The sequence below is a fragment of the Netta rufina genome, assembly GCF_964035555.1.
Source record: "Netta rufina genome assembly, chromosome: 1".
NCBI lineage: Eukaryota > Metazoa > Chordata > Aves > Anseriformes > Anatidae > Netta > Netta rufina.
In genome coordinates, this window is record NC_140123.1 from 168,503,762 (window position 1) to 168,520,944 (window position 17,183).

General features: G+C 36.6%; 1 protein-coding gene across 3 annotated transcripts in view; it reads left to right on the plus strand.

The window, feature by feature from the left end:
- ZFC3H1 (zinc finger C3H1-type containing) overlaps positions 1–14,507 on the plus strand; it is a 38,629-nt gene extending 24,122 nt beyond the window's left edge. For 2 of the 3 annotated variants that reach the window (XM_084303683.1, XM_084303685.1), the window contains 14 exons: positions 612–798; positions 1,294–1,485; positions 3,418–3,655; positions 4,759–4,864; positions 4,945–5,143; positions 5,590–5,684; positions 6,642–6,752; positions 8,470–8,574; positions 8,655–8,820; positions 9,610–9,710; positions 10,861–10,962; positions 11,546–11,585; positions 13,529–13,591; positions 13,717–14,507. In XM_084303683.1, coding sequence (XP_084159809.1) covers positions 612–798; positions 1,294–1,485; positions 3,418–3,655; positions 4,759–4,864; positions 4,945–5,143; positions 5,590–5,684; positions 6,642–6,752; positions 8,470–8,574; positions 8,655–8,820; positions 9,610–9,710; positions 10,861–10,962; positions 11,546–11,585; positions 13,529–13,591; positions 13,717–13,854 — 1,843 coding nt within the window. In that variant the 3' untranslated portion in view covers positions 13,855–14,507. Of the gene's footprint in view, positions 1–611; positions 799–1,293; positions 1,486–3,417; positions 3,656–4,758; positions 4,865–4,944; positions 5,144–5,589; positions 5,685–6,641; positions 6,753–8,469; positions 8,575–8,654; positions 8,821–9,609; positions 9,711–10,860; positions 10,963–11,545; positions 11,586–13,528; positions 13,623–13,716 lie in introns of all 3 variants that reach the window. The other variant, XM_084303684.1, reaches the window with a different exon arrangement.
- The last annotated feature ends 2,676 nt before the right edge of the window (positions 14,508–17,183 follow it).

A 17,183-nucleotide genomic window follows, 5' to 3' on the forward strand; every position in this document is an offset into this window, starting at 1 on the left:
CTTAGCTCTGTGGTTTGCAATTCAGTCGCTTATTTAAACTAATCTTGTATTATTTAATTATCATGAGATGATACCAGTCATCTCAAAGTAAAATCAACTTTTTTTTAGCAGCTTAGAGGTAAATTTATGACATTCAAAGAAACATGGAATAAACACTGTCCTTGCTGACATACGAAGTAAAATATGTAATAAAAAAGAAAAAAAAAAAAGTTCCAACTTTTAGCCTTGAAATTTCTTTTCAGGTTTGAGCCCTTATGATATGAATACCTTTGTATGATTGAAGCTTGGAACTTCTGCTTCTGGATAAATGATACCTATTCTTAGTTAAACTGGCTTGTTTTTTATTTTTTTAGTTTTTTTGGGGAAAACTGATTTTTCTATGCAGTCCAATAATTTCATGTAATAACCCTTGAAGAATGAAAACTTGCTGAAACATTGAAAGCTTCATAATAGGAAAGGACAATACATCTTTAAAGAAAAAAAGACAGCTGACTGTAACTTCCATTCTAATTATAAGCATCCACTTTCCTATTTTATATTGATTTAAGTCCTGATACTAAAAAAAAAAAAAGTAAAGTAGGTCTAATGCTTATTTATTTAAATTTTCACAGCTCATCATCTGAGTGTTTGGATTCTACTTTAAATGTTTTGTCTCGAGCTCTTGAGAACAACAAAGAAAATCCAGAAATCTGGTGTCATTACCTCAGACTGTTCTCAAAAAGAGGAACAAAGGAGGAGGTACAGGAAATGTGTGAAACAGCAGTGGAATATGCCCCATCCTATCAAATCTGGTGGACAGTAAGTGAAAGATAAAACTGTATATGTCAAGTGCTTGATGTAGGTATGCATTTTCTACTGTAGAAAATGTTTGTTAGGGAAAGTATGAAAGGAGAAGCTTGACTTGAAAAAGATGTAGTGTTAGTTTATTTAAAACCTCAGCAACACTGCTCAGAAAATGAAGTGATTCAAAGTTCAAAGTTCAAAGTTCAAAGTTTGCAGGATATCTTCAAATTATCATGTTTTCCTCTATAAATCATCGGTTATTTAAAATTGTTTAATTTTTTTACTTAGGCTTGCAAAATTTAAATAGTCACAAAGATGCAGAAAGTTGTTCTTTAATATTTTAAGTGTTTTGTGTGGATTAGCATGACGATTCAGTGTGTGTGGGGGAAGGTTTGGTTCATAAGATGGTAAAATACATTATTCAAAGTATGCGATTCATGAGATTTTAAACTTTATCTTGAAGCTTTTGCAAGTATTTTGATTTTTTAAATATGAATTATTTGTCTCTAGTTCTTGAATTTGGAGAATTCCTTTGATGGAAAAGACTATGTATGTGGGAGGATGCTACAGTTCCTAATGGAAGTGACAGAGGGAGAAGAAAATCCCAATCTCTTGTCCTTCCAGCTTCTGGAGACTCTCCTGTACAGAGTTCACTTAAGCCTGTTTACAGGAAGACATCAGAATGCTCTTGTTCTGCTGCAGGTAACTTCCAAGTTATCACCCCAGGTTTTGACTTCATACCTTCATCTTTCTTATGTATGTGGCTCCTAATATGATCTTTAAAAGAGCTGTTACTTCTGTTTGCTGAAGGAATCTCCTAGGGAATTCTATTTTAAAGTATGTCGTTGTAAAATTTGGGTATGCCTTTTTTTTTTTTGTTACCTGTTTTTTGTTGCTTGGGTTGCTAATACACAAAGTTTATTAACAAAGGAGGGCTAAACCTCAATACTTACCAAGGAATTGCTTTACTTTTTGATTTCTGGTAAGCAGTAGAGCAGTCCTTTGAGGTACTCAGATGTTTCATGTTACTACAGAAATGATCAAATCAGTAACTTTTCGGAAGAACATAGCGTGATGTTATTTTACATTACTGTTCCTGCTCCAGAACTTGATACGTTAATGACATGTTAGTGATACAGTGAACTCCAAAGTCTTATCTCAGGCTTTTATTGTGACTGGGAGAGAATTCAGAGTGCTTTTTACTGTTTTGTAGTCTGTAGAAATGGTGGATGACAGTAAGTGCTGAATACCAGCTAAAATACCACTAAAAGTTGAAGCTGCTATTTCAACTGCAAGCTTTTCATTCCTACCAGCAGGTGGCACCTGTGGCTTGCTACACCTTAAAATATTTTTCTTGGTTGTGTGGTGTAAGGCTGTAATGTTTTTTTTTCTAGCTCCAGTTTAAATAGAAAACTGTAATGCTGTGTTGACTTTCTCCAACAGCTATTCTAAACACAGCAGTACTGATAAACTATGAATGTTTGACTGAATGAACAAAAAGAACAGAGTGGAAAAAAGTATTCGTCAAACTGAAATGAAAATCTGGAGTATATGAGGGAAGAGCATGGGTTGTTTTCCCTTTCCCAAAGTATCGTAACAAAACCAAACCTTTTTTTAATATTCACCTGTAATGTGTAGTTAAAAGACTATCTCAGGGAGACGTTATTTAACCACATTCAATAAGAGATGATTTCTAAGTATAAATGTTATTTCAAATTGAGTAGTAATACTTCTCTTTAAAAATTTGTACTGTAAATATTTTGAAGGGTTGAATAAGTGAAACATTTCGCAAAGTTCAGCTTTTACCTCGGACCTTATAAGTATCTTGTAGAATTTTGCCTAAATTTGCAAGTACTATGACTCCCTTGAAAGCGCATTCTTTGGTTGGGCTGTATTTGTCCAAAAAAAAGTTGGCGTATCTCTAGCCATGAGAGTCTGTTCTGTTTTAGGAGCAGTTGTGTTTAGACTGTCTAATAGCTTGTTCTAACGATTTTATTTGGGATCTGCCAATTTAAATGGGCTATTTTGTTTTTCCATGTTACTTTAAGAAAAGGTATTGGAAACATTTCTGAGATGCAGGGTACTGGTCCTGATTTTCCTGACCAATGTCTCTAGAGATGATAGTGCTTTCAGGAGTCTTGAAAAGCTGTGACTTAGTAGCTGTCTAACTAAAACTTAAAAAATAAAAACAAAAACAAAAAAACACATAACCAAAACCACACAAGACCCTTAATAGGGTATAGCAAACGGTATCCAACTCATACATGAGTTGTCTCCAGAGGTAATAAATAATTTATATGTAACTAACTAGATGTAATTGTCACAGAATTAAGTAGACAAACGTTGGGAGATGCATGGTTTCAATGTTTCTATGTTCCCCTTTCAAAATAATGATCTTAGCAGTTTTTCCTAAAACTATTACTAGAAATTATGTAGCTGTGTATTACTTGAACATAGTCACAGATTCATTCAAAGCCAAATCTAATCATGATTGATAGCATGAATTATTTCCTGTCTTTTCTGTGGAGAAGTTTTGAGAACATTAAAACTACTCTTCCTGTTTCCTCTTCTCATTCTTAGATCATAAAGATTTTATATTGAAAATATATAATGCATTTCTTCTGATCTTTACAGAATGCCTTAAAATCAGCAAATGAAAAGATAATATCAGAACGCCTTACTGTAAGCGATCGTTGCTTGGCTTGGCTGGCTTACATACATTTAATTGAATTCGGCATTCTCCCAGTCAAGTTCTATGATCCAGCTAATGTCGGTCCTTCAAGGATAATGAACAAAGAGCCATTTTTAATACCATGGCAAACAGTTCAAGATGTGAAGACTGATCCTGATACGCTGTTAGCTATGTTTGAAGGTAAGATTAAGGAAGTAAACTGCTCACTGCATTACTCACTTCTTACATATCAGGAAATGTTATACTTCTGGAATTTCATGGCAGTGTGATATTGCAGCTATGTTAAGTCATTAGGATTAATCCAGTGAATATTTCTGCTTGATTTGGACAGAAGAGCAAGGAAAGTCCATGTTTTAGGTACTTAGCACACAAAATTTTTCATGTATGGTTCAAAGCCATAGCTTTTTTCCATGAACTGTGATAGTCTATCAGGATAGAGAGCAGTGCCTTGTGCTAGTATGGCATCGCTTATTTTTGGAGGCTGAAGAAAGCATAAAACCAAACTTCTGTGGTTGTTCCCTCTCTTCTTCTACTCCATCCCCAATGGGATGTCTGTTGAGAAGGTACTTTCATGGAAGATTATTGTGCTTCCTTAAAAGAGGCAGAGCAAAGTGTGTGTTTGTCTGCATTTGGAGTTTAAGTAAACTGAGAAACTTAAAGATCTCATGAAGGTAGTAGAAGAAATTGAATTGATTTGTAGTGCTGCCGGAGGGAGACTTTACATTAGCATTGTTTGTATGTCAGTACTTAGTGTTAGCTGCACCAATATTGAATTGCGTGTGAGAACATAACTATGCTGCAGACAGTAATGCAGTGTGCAAATGAATATTCAAGCATAACCTGGAGGAGTGGATGTAGTCTAGACATAATGTGGTGTTCAGTATTGGGTAACTGTGTATTTCTTCTCAACATGAAAAGAGAATTAGCACATATTAGCTGTTGTCTCAGTAGAACTGATTTCAGCAGCAATCCTGTATATACTGGAACGTAGTTTTAAATAGATGGTGATAAGCTACTATGTGTAATGTAGCTTTAACACTTCATTGATGGGATATTAGCTGTTCAGTGGGTTTGGGTTTTTTGGTTTTGTTTTTTTGCTGTTTTGTTGTTGTTTTAGATGAATGAGGAATGACACTTTTGAAAGACTTATATCATTGTCTCAGAAAACTTTGCATGCTTCTGTATTTTTGTGGTTGTTAAATTACAATTTTTGTTAAAAGTTTTGAATAACTTTGACATTAATTGAGGTCTAAGGTCTTGATTTTTACATTGTTGTTCTGAAGATGCAGTCAAAACATGTACTGATGAGAGCCTTGAGGCTGACAAAAGAATAGCTGTCTGCTTTCCACTCTACAGAAACATGATAGCTTTGTTGAAGCTTCTTGAAAGGTAAGTTGTTTCAAGACATTTTTAATAAGGAGTACTCACCTATGTGTCCTTGAAAACTTAACTGTTACCTTTTATTCAAGGTGGGAATCTGCTGCAGAACTTTGTAGATCTTTATTGGAGCTCTGCCCTAACAACTGCCCACTCTTGGAGAGTATGGCCACCTTGTATGTGCAGATGCAGCAGAGCGATAGTGCCTATCAAGTGTGGATTGGAGCATTTGAGAAGAATCCTCAGAATGCAGAGATCTTCTATCAGTTGTGTAAATTCCTTATTTCACAGGTAATGCCACATCCCAAAACTCTTTTTGTTGGTCTGCTGTGTTTATAAAGTTTGGGTTTTATGTGTAGTTTCAAACATGTAGGAAATTGATTGTTCTTAACAATATTTTTGTAATGTGTAGTTCTGCTTTAATATAGAATTGGCAAGATTAGTGATGTTAGTTAATGTAACCGAAGTAATTTTATACAGTGCTAAATCTGTAGCTCAATTGTTCACTCTAATGCACTGTTAATCTCCTTATTCAAGAACATTGGATAGCAACAGTAAACTCACTCTGTAATATGTTTTCTTCTACCTGCTGACTTTCCCCATTAGGTTTCATTTTTTGAGAGAATGAAGGCAAAGGAGCATTACAGAGAGAGACATTGCTGGTTATTGTGCTTAAATTGTTCTTGTCATCTTCAGGTTGATGTCTAATTTATTTCTTTATTTAAAAAAACAAACAGGAAAGGTCAGGCAATGTTCTTCCACTGTTACAAGATTTTGTGGGAGCTTTCTTTGAGAATACCTACCAACAGCATGATCCCATGGATCTCTTAAGGTATGTATGCAATATTATTTTCTGTTGAAATTTTGGTAATACTGGCATTTTCTCAAAAAACAAAACAGTCTAGGATTCTTCTGCTTTTAGCTCTGGCAGGTTTTGCTAAGACTTCATTCAATTATGGTTTCTTGTTTTCAAAGCATTATAGTTGTTTGTGTTTTTATACTAAATTGTAAAAGCATAAGAACTTACAGGTGAAACAGCTAACAAGTTTCATCTGTGGATATGGGGAAAAAGGAATGTGATGCATGCTGAAGTTTTTTTTTTTCAAAGTTTAGAGCTTAAAACTGCATACTGCAAACTTCCTATTTAGGCAGTTGTAAAAGCCCTCAATCCAGAGGTCCAGCATGCTTTTAATCAACAGATTATTGCTGAAAAGGTACATGTTGGTAATCGGTCTGCTGAAGCTCCACCTGAATGTTAGGCACCTAATTGATTATAGTGAACCTTGCATATTTCAAAACTTCAGGAAGTCTGTCAAAGCTAACTGCCTTTGAAGGCCTCCAAAGGAAGACCTTCTTTGTTAAATCTTACACAGATGAGACTGAGACTTTTTATCTCCAGGTTATGTGTTAGGTTTTATTACTGCTTGTGTTTGTTTACATTGAATGTAGTGCTGGCAATGCAGTGTAGATGTCTATAGGTAGATAATTATATCCTAGGTTTTGATGTATTTTATAAGGGGCAAGGTGGGTGGTGGTGGTGTCTGAGATCTAGAGAAACATTTAACCTAGAGCCTAATATTGTAAACCACTTTGTATATAAACCATTTCTATTTTTTATGTAATGTTCTCTATATAAATCTTTTATCTGGATAGAGTTAAACTAATCTCTAAGAAAAGTAGGTGCGTTCTTAATACATTCCATGAATTGTATTTTTAAACTGTTACGTTTGTGGAGGAATCTTCAATGTTAGAAGGATATTCTCCATTACTACTACTTTTTCTCTTGTAGATATCTCCTGAATTTTCCAATGCCAATTGAATTTACAGCGCCTCTCTATAAAGAACACCTTACAGATGATGTTGTAAACCAGCAAATCCCATATCTGTGGCAGATATATTGGTGAGGCGTTTTACAGTATTTCTGAGGAACAGCTAGTAGGTCTGAGTAAATTGAGTTTTCAATTGCAGAACATTCATTATTTGCCCAGACATGTGTCACTTGAGGTTCTTTCAATAAATGATCTGCCAGTGTTCAGAGAAACTAACTGGCCGCTGCAAAGCATAGACAGTTTTATGCAAGTTTTATGCCAACTGCACAAGTGGCTATTGAGTTTTTCAAGTAAAGGGGCAAATGTGATGCTTCAGGTGATGACTAAGCATTGCTTAGAACTCCAACACTTTCAGCTTTCAGTTGACGGTGAACTTTTAAACAGGTAAAACGTGTTTCATTTCAAGATAATGCCTAAGGTTTAGATTAAGTTACCTCAATGTTAGTTTATGGTATTGTCCATGAATTCCAACTAAGTGTGTGTGTATATATATATATATTTAAGAAATACTTACTTCTTTGCAAGTTCGCTTATTAGATTTCAGTACTTAAACAGTGAAGTATTGTTAGAAAGACGCTTGAGGTCACTGTTTCGTCATTAGTGACTTTAACTTGAGGTCACAGGAGAATCTGAGCTTAGGCACTTGGTCCTAAGAGGAAGAATCGGTGCTTTTGAAATATGTGCCTAAATTACTTTTAACACCACTTTCAAAATTCATTTCAAAGAGTGGTTGTGTTGGTTCAGTTTTGCTACATAGTAAGTGCTTAGGGATTTGGGCCTATATGTTTCTTCTTTTCAGGTGCAGGTGGCAAAAGATATAAAAGTTGACTTTTACCAGGTGAAAATAGTGTGAGATTACTAGAGCCTCAAAAGATCAAGGGACAATGTTTTGCCCAGAAACATCATTCATCTTATATCTATATAAAAAAGTATAGACATACGTCGTGCACACACGTATGTACAGACACACACACATATATATATTGAGCAAAACTAGTAAATAGTTCATAGTTCTTGGAGAAAACAGGCCTAGAATCAGGCACTGATTATGTTGCTCTAGTCAGTAGAGTTCTGTAGGAAGGTCATTGAAACAACCCTACCCTATTTTGCATTTCTTTAGTCTTCATGCTTTTTTCTCTTACGACTTACTGGAAGTCTTAGCTTTTATTGTTAATTTACACCTTGAAATGAGGATTGATAACTGAATCTTAGGCAAAAAAAAAAGTCTCCTGTGTTTGGTGAGGTCCCATATACTGTTCTGACTACGCTTTGAGGAGCTGGTTTTAGTTTAGTTTTGACTATTTTGCTTTTTTCTTTTTTTCCCTCTGATATGATCAGCGTGTTCCAGAACACTTACTTTTGTTGTGAATTTCACGTCATTTCTCAAGTGGTCTCTTGTAATACAACTTTGAAATTTTATTATTCTGGTTCTTTCCAAATGGAATCTCAAGACTTGTCTCCATTCTGTAGCAGTCAAAGCATCCTTATGATAACGATTAATAAAAGAGAGAAGGCAATGGATGCATTACAAAAGAAGACAACGGATAATGTTTCTATTTCAGTCAAGAACTGTATTTTAAACTGCACAGTTTCTGCATTATTCCTTACTTTTACGTGCAGTTGAGATTTGCTCATTGTAATGCATTGACTGTTAAAGTTAGTCCATTTTGGTGTTAAACTGAAAACTGTTTTTGTGCTTCTTAGGGAAGTTCTTGTTTCTTACTCTTCTATATTAAGATTATATGTTGTGTATATAACATCATATTTTTCAACTTTTAATATAAACAGTTTGTGCCAGTCTCTTCACACGAGTATTAGTGAAGCACTGGATGCCTACGAAGCAGCTCTTGGTGCAGTGATGCAGCAGGAAATTGTTCAGAACATCTGGCTGGAGTAAGTTCTTGAGACAAAAGTAATTTAATCTCAAAATTAAGTGAAGGCCACCAGAACAATTTTTTTCTCTTTTCTTCCAGTTACCTTGTTTTTATCAATAGCAAAGTTGTTGGATCCAACAACAAAGTTCAAGAATTCAAGCTTTTTACTGACCTAGTGAACAGATGTCTGGTTACAGTCCCCACGCGATACCCAATTCCTTTTAGTGCTGCTGATTATTGGACCAATTACGAGTTTCATAACAAGGTAAAAATGTTTCTGGGGACAGTTAATTAAAAAACAAAGACTGATATCCTTTTAATGAGCATCTGTAACTTACTTGTCAAAATAACAGCATCAGAGCATCAGTAGTATATGTATACTGGGAGCTAGGAATTAGTAGAACAACGTACTTGAGGAGAGTAGTGTTACGAGCAGAAAAATACCTAGCAGTGACTTTCAGAATAAAGAGTATGTAAGGCTAAGAGAAACTTCAATATAAATAAATTGCATGTCTTGATACTGTGTGAATACAGCTATTAATGACAAACTACTATTTCTTTGATAAAAGAGAAACCGGAAAGGAGAGAAGAGATGGTTGAGCAAGAAGGGTCAGCAGAGCTGTACCGCTGGGTGATGGGAACAATATTTAAGCTGTCGGTTTTGATCACAAAAATTATAGTGTCTGAGAAGCAGAAGAAATAAAGTAGAAAAGCAGGAGAGAAAGATTGAGTTGAGCACTTCCGTAAGCTTTATTCTGTCAAACTTTTATTCTCTCTGTGAAAATCTTGGGTCCCATTTTGCTAATATCCAGTGCATTTCTTTTTATTCACTAAATACAGGCAGGAAAGACTAAAATCTGTGGTATTAGCAACAGTACGTTGATTTCTTAAATGAATTGATGTTTGTACCCCTGAGGGATAAGGTTTGTTGTTGATAAGGTTTGTAGGTGGTAACTCACTTCAGTCACAATGTTCATAATTCTGTCATCCCATTACTCTTAGCAAAATTAGACTGCTGTGAAGTAGATTAATATTTATAATTCAAATTTTGCAGGTAATTCTTTTTTATTTGAGCTGCATTCCAAAATCTCAACATTCCAAAACCTTGGAAAGGTTTTGTTCTACTATGCCTGCTAATCCTGGACTTGCACTGAGGTATGTAAAAACACCTGTAATCAAGAGGAACAGCTGGCTAATATCCCTACTGTTTTCTGTACACGATGCACATGATTTGATTTCTACTGCAAAAATAAAACTCTTCCTCTTGTTGCATGTTGCTTGAGGCACATTGTGCATTTTGATACTATCTCAATCTTTTTCTAGTATTTGAAAGGGTTCTGTTTTATCTACGGAGAGGTTATAATTATACAGGAACTATTAATAAATATATTCATGTTGTATATGTTTACAAACGTAAATTTCAAGAGTGTAGAGAAAGGTTAGATACTATACTAAAATCTTGTTACTTAATATCTGCTAAGAGTATAGTTTCAACATGGAGCAAAATAAAATTGATGCATCGGTATTTAACAGTGCTACCTGGAGGTTTGATGTTTATTTAGTGAAGACAATCCTTAATTCTGAAAAAATCTCATGGGAATCAAGGGCAGTTAGAGTAAACATCACATCAACTCTTATACAGTATTTCAAAATGCACTCGTCCAGGATTAGAGAATCCATATTTTAACATATTCAGCTGCAGTGAACTCAAGAACATTGTATGAAGTGCTTGAAAAGACCACGAGCACTTACTATTCATCATCAACAGGGACTCCAAAGATTTCAAAGCCAGAGTTGAAAAAACAAAAAAAATTGTGGTTGGCCACAGGTTGGGGGGTGCGGGGAGAATGGCACACTTATATTGAGCATAGGAAATCGAATGGCTGAGTTTTACATCAAGTTGAAATTCTGTCTAGGTGGAGCTTACAGCTTCCTTAGACAATGTTGATACTGCACAAAATGGGTGAGCAGTACTGTCTGCACAGTATTTTGTAGCCACGTGACTGCGAAACTAATCAGCCTTCCTTCAAATATACAGTTACCTCACACATGCTAAAACCAGATCGTGTAATGTGCCAAGATCACGTTTTCACACTGTGTAGTTACTCTCTGATGGTGTACCTTCTTTTTTGTTATAAGAGCATGTTCAGTCGATCTTGTGTGGTGTCTTGCCTCTTTTTCCTACCTGCAACTCTTGGTTGAGATTAAGTGTAATATATTTTGTGTAATGTGTATGGATCTTTGCATTGCTTTTCTGTTCCCAGTGATTAGAGCAGTGTTCCTTTCTCATGAATGCCTTTTACAGACTGCTTCTGCGATACTGGGAAGAGAGCAATGTTCAAATTCTGAAACTGCAAGCCAAGATGTTTACATATAATATCCCAACATGCCTGGCCATCTGGAAAATGTAATGCAACAGTCATACATCTGTTTTCATAGATATTGCTTTTGTTTATAAGGTTTACATCACAAAGGTAAATCTGAAATGTCCTTCAAATTGGGCTTGTGCTGCAAGTCTCTTTCATTATTTTATTATTTAAGCAGTAACTTTGTTACAACAGAGGTACTGTCACATCTTTAAAATGAAAAGTGGTATTTCCCTCTTGGGGAAACTTATGTGAATTGATATTATACAGATAAAGATGAATGATATATTTACAAGTTGCCTTTTTAATTCAACTATTGACTTCTGTCTCCCCTCTCTACCCTCCCCTTTATATATCACAATAGCAGTAATCTCCATTATCCAGTGATGCTGAACTGATCTTTTTCTTCAGTGTTTGTTCATAATGGGGAACCACTGAAATGTCTTGCTCATGTAAGGTTGTTTTTAAAAAACGGTTATTTTTATCTTTTCACTGTAGATTAACATCATTGGAAGTTAGTTCTTCTCAAGGAATTTGTAATTCCATTGCACAGTCAGTATTCTGCCAATTATGGCATTTAAAATAATTCAAGAATAAATATTTTTGTGTGTTTCTTTTCCTCAGAGCCATTGCTGCCGAATGCTTTCTAATGGGACAAAGAGAAGTAAGTCAACACACCTTACTAAAATGAAAAATTGAAGAACTTTTTCATTCTTTTGCTTTGTCCAAAGCAATGGTCATTTCTTAAACCTAAGAATTCTGGATAATTGAAATATTCTGTGTAAACACAGAAGCGTTTGCTTCAAGTGTGAGAAGTATCTTTGTCAATCAAGGTAGAAGGGATTATATATTCTTCTGCATACTACTTGTATCTTTCCTGTACAGGGAAGTCTATATTCCCCCCTCCTCCCTTCCTTTTTTTTTTCTTTTTTTTTTTTTGCTTAACCTGGAGGAGATGGCTAACATTTAAAATGCAGTAGAGGGGAAAAAATCCTGTTGTGCTGGAAGATAACTAATGACTCCCTACCTTTGCAATCAGTTGGAAGGGTTTTTCTGCTAGGCAAATGTGTGTAGAGAATTTGAATGATTTCCCATGCCCCACTTACACCCTAAAGCTATCATTTCCTTTTCTCCAAAAATAATAAGCTTACTCATTGCCACTTAATGTGTGTGGGTGTGGGGGGGGTGTATTTTTATCTCTCTGTACGCAAATAAGAAAGTTTTTTAGCACAGCAACAGAGTGAATCACTTCTCAGTTCAAACAGAATGGGTCTTTCTGGTATTGTTGCTGTCACTCTAAATATTCTGCTTGTGGAGAGATGCTGTGTATTAGGGGGATCATGAAGATATGGGCTTGTTACTCACCACTCATTTGTGGCATTTCTGAGCTGCTTCTCTGCTGTATCTTGTTACACGTCATTCTTGCAGTGACTGGTTCTCAGCATCCTTCTCTTGTCAGTAGACTTTCTTTTGAAACAGTACTAAAATTTTAACCGATTCATGCTAGATTCACATATGAAATCTCTTTTCCTTTTTTTTACTGTTTCCTTGAGTCTTTAAAAAAGAACACCCCTAAGTAGACAGTTATTTAGTTTGTAAGATCAAATAGTTCAGTCAGGAGACATCAAAGACATGGCTGTGTATTCAACCTTAATTCTGTCTCTGTGTCGATCGTTTGGTGTAATCTCTAATTAGTCACAGATCCCTGCTTCAGTCATTGTATTAGATGGACTGCATTTTAAGGCACTCCCTATAGTGAGACTGCTGACTTACAAGATCCCTGCATTATTTGGTTTTAAATTTGGAAAAATATATTTATAATTAATTGAGAAGAGAACCCTTAAAGAGTATGAACCAATTAGAATTCAGGCATATGTGAAATATTGCAGATAGCTGGAGCTTCTAGTTAAGTAGGATATTGTTTGAATTATGATTGAGATTCTGGATTTATAATCCCTGGAGAACCTGTCACTTGCTTCCTTCAGCAGATCATTTAAAGGATTGCTAAGAGAATATACAAATGTTTCACAGTTTAAAATGCTAACAAACACCAATTACTTCTTGATTGGAGCTGGTACTTCAGATAACAGTAGCTGAAGGAGGCTGGAGTAGACGCTTGAAGAAGGAGAACAAAAAAGTTCAATGCAGACATAAAATGGAAAAATAAGTCTTGCTGTAGTTGCAAAGACATACCGATAAAGCGCAGATAGATGTCAAAAAAAAAAAAAAAAAAAGGCTATGAAACAGTTATTTTCATTGCAGGGTTGGGATTGTATGCAATAGTAAGAAAGACCTTGGAGTTGTACACAAGTGAAAGTTACTGAATAAGCTGCTACATTCCCTGTGCATGTTCCATCCTGTGCAATGAATAAGGCAAGAATCTTTTGAAGAAAAATGAATGTTCTCATGTAATCAATCATTTGCATACAGGGGTTAGAATTAAGGTCAGACATGAACTTGTATTTTCTTTTAGTAGTGACAATAATGCTTGAATTTGAAACTATTAAAGTTGATTTAAAAATTCATTGCAACTGACTTTTGTGCTTCATATCACTCATTTTGATCTCACAACATGGTACTGACTTAATATTTGTTTTTATTTTACAGGTCCATCATTTATATCAGAGAGCTCTTCATAAGTTACCTCTATGTGCAACACTGTGGAAAGATGTAATGTTTTCTCCTTATGATTCAGTTTGAGGTTTCATATAAATTTTCTGCATATCCCATATCCTTAGATGTGGTGATGCTCAATCTCTGGCTAAATCTTATATCTGCTTCCCCATCTCTTACAGCAACTCTTGTTTGAAGCATCAGGAGGAGGTAAAACTGATAACCTGAGAAAACTAGTTTCCAAGTGCCAAGAGGTTGGAGTCAGCCTAGATGAGCTTTTAAATTTAAACACTTGCAGAACAGAAAGCAAGAATCACTGAACACTGGGTACAGTCAGCCATAAGTCCTGTTAAATGCCAAAATCAGTTGAATGATTCTTCAGGCTGATCTGTGCCTAAGATCTGCGTAAGGCAGATGAGTATTGCTGAGCATATCAAGTCTTCAGTCTGCTTTCCTTGAACCTGGAAACAATTAACATGACCCTCCTCTCTGGAAAAATGAACTCGCTGTCTGGCCTCGCTTCTGGGCCCTGCCAGATTCTCATAACATCATGTACGTAAGTATAGTTAATCAAAATGACAGACATTATTTTTTCATGTTTTCCTTTTATTTTCTGTTTTCTTTGTTTTGCTGTTCCTGATTCACTTGACACTCTCACTGATGCCTGAGAGATCTGTGTTTGGGGTTAATTTACTGGGCTGTGTTTACAGTAAAAAGCAAGTAGTCCACTTTGGGTTTTTCCTTTTTTAAACCTTTTTTGAGACTTTTTCATTACAGGATTTAAAACAAAAGCAGCCGCTCTTAAGGAAAGTGTAACTGCCGTGGCCACAAGTATGCTTCTTGCACTTGAAGGCTCTAAGAGGGTTGCTTACTGCCCTTTTCTGCATTGGACTCACGGCAGAGACTATTAAACTTGAAGATTAAAGAAACTATTGCAAATGCCAGTGCATCAGAACCTAAGAGTGGTCAATTATGTGCAATTTTTGTAAAGAAATTTTAATTTATAATAAAGTTTAACAGTTTAAAGTTAATATTGATCTGTTTTGTATTGGTACTACCTTGCAGCATTAGTTGTTTTTACAGAGATTTTCAATAGAACCTGACCTTATTTAAAAAAAAAAAAAAAAAAGGAAACAAAACATGTATTTTGTCTCCCTTCTTTTCATCAAAAGGTAAGCAGGTGTGGTTGAATTACTGATTGTGGATATACAAAAACTACATCTATGATTTTTTTTCTTCCTCTTGCCTCAGATACATATATATTTGTTCCACAGTGACTGTTCCTTTCAAGAATGCCGTGTCAGTAAGGGAAAGTGCATTTTATATAATTTCATTTTCAGATTTACTAAAATGAGGCCCTCTTTCTACAGTCAGCATGTACATGGCAGATACTGCCAATCTACTGAACTAGTTGTGGGACTCTTCACATTGGGGTGGCTTTCTACCTGCTTTCCCTCTATGCAAAATCGTAAGAGGGTTGTGATACTTCTTGCATAGATGAGTTATGCAGATGCCATGAAGACAGTGAACAAGTGGTCTTAATGTTTGTGAATAAGGGCAAGTGCTCTGTGACATAACATCTAGGAATTTTCAAAACTCCTGCTATATATGAGCTACACATGAACTATCTTAAAGGAGGGAAGTAGTAAATACCTTTTTTCAGCTTGGGGAATGGAGGAAGATTACATGTTTTAAATAACTTTGTTATTTAAACATGAACTACTAAATAAATTAAACTTCAAACACCTGGTTCACTGGTCAGACTTATTTGCAGACTACACAACCACTATCAAAAAGCTGTGATGCAGTAGTACCTGATTCATTGTGATGCAGTAGTACCTGATTTCTTCAAATTTGTAATACAGTTTAGAATGAAAGAAGTCTATAAAAGCAAAGTATTTAACTTTTATTAAAAAGCCTTCAAGTATGATAAATGTTGGCTTATATACATTGCCCCCCCTTTTTTTCCAAAGTCTGCTGACAAACACTTTTTCTTCATAACACGTAAATGGGTGCAGTATTTATATTGTGACTAAACAGCAGAAGAGGTCAAAGCATAAAAGTAGAGAACTCAACAGGGTCAAGCGTGCAGTCAAAACTGAGTCCTTTCCGTGTTGTGATGTGCCATTAGTTAACAAATTATAAAACAAAACAACAACAATAACAAAAAAATGTATATTAAGCTATCTAGACATTCTGCAGATGACACAAAACTCTGGGGAGTGGCTGATGATGCACCAGAGGTTGTGCTGCCATCTGCAAGCGCCTTGGTGGGCTGAAGAGGTGGGCTAAGTAGAGTTACTTGGAGTTCAACGAGAAGTGCAGAGTCCTGTACCTGGGAAGGAACAACCCCATGCACCAGTGCGCTCTTGGGGGCCACCCAGTTGGAAAGCAGCTTGGCAGAAAAGGGCCTAGGAGTCCTAGCAGGAACCAAGTTGAATATAAGCTAGCACCATGCCCTTGCTGCTATGGGGGCTCATGGTATTTTTGACTGCATTAGGCAAAGGAGTGTGAGCGGTTCGTGAGAGGTGACCCTTCTATTCAGGTCACACCTGCAGTGCTGGGTGCAGTTCTGCCCTCACCCCCATCCCTCAAGTGAAGGAGAGAGACATGGGCATGTCTGTGAGAGTCCACTGCAGGGCCACCAAGGTGGAGAAGGGCCTGGAGCTCCTCCGCTGTGAGGAGAGGCTGAGAGCTGGGCCTGCTCATCCTGGGGAAGAGGAGGCTCAGGGGGATCTTGTCAATGTATACAAAAGGAGGGTGCCAAGAGAAAGGAGCCAGTGCCTTATCTGTGGTGCCCAGTGGCAAGATAAGAGGTGATGGGCACAAAATCAAATACAAAATGAATGCCTACTACCTCCTGTAAATCTTGGTGCTCCCTAGCACCTAGTGTTTTACACAGTAGTCCTGGATAACTGTGGTGTGGGTTTATTGGCTCTGAACATCTGGCATTGGCATCTGTTGGGTGCAGAATGGGGGTGGGCAATGCAAATCCCTACTGAGTAGACTGCACCTCGTCAGGGCTGGTCACCTAGTGATGAAGATGGCTGTACACACAGCTGGGTGTGGTTCCCTCAGCCAACACAGCAAACACAGCGTATGGATGGCTGGTTTGGGAATGAGTGCGAGAAGAAGTGCCCGGCTCCGTAGCTGTGAGTAGGCATCCCTGTTGCCCAGCCTGTATTACACATGCCCGTGTGCGTACACGTACATACATATATACACCACTTCTCCTTGGTTTCCTTGCAGCATGGCCCATTGAGTCCACGGTTGTGAACTAATTGCTCAGAGACTATGACAGCAATTAATAGCGCAGGCCAAACTACTGCAGGTCTCATGCCAACTGATGTATCTCAGAGCACAAGAGAAGCAAAGACTTGGTGGTGATTTCTGCTCCATGAGCTGCCCATTGCCTTATCTCTAGGTGAGATATAACTAGCCTTATGTCCAGAACACATTAGCATCACTTCACTGCTTTGTAGCTTAAAGTGTCCTGCCAGAGGTCTTGCAATAAAACTTCCCAAACACAATGGAGCAGTAATTAAACCCTCTTCCACATCAGATGTCACTAAGAAGCATCTAACTGCGTGATCCTCTGGCTCATTAGCTCAGAAATCGAATGTTAGGAGTTAAAGCTGTTGCTCTCCGC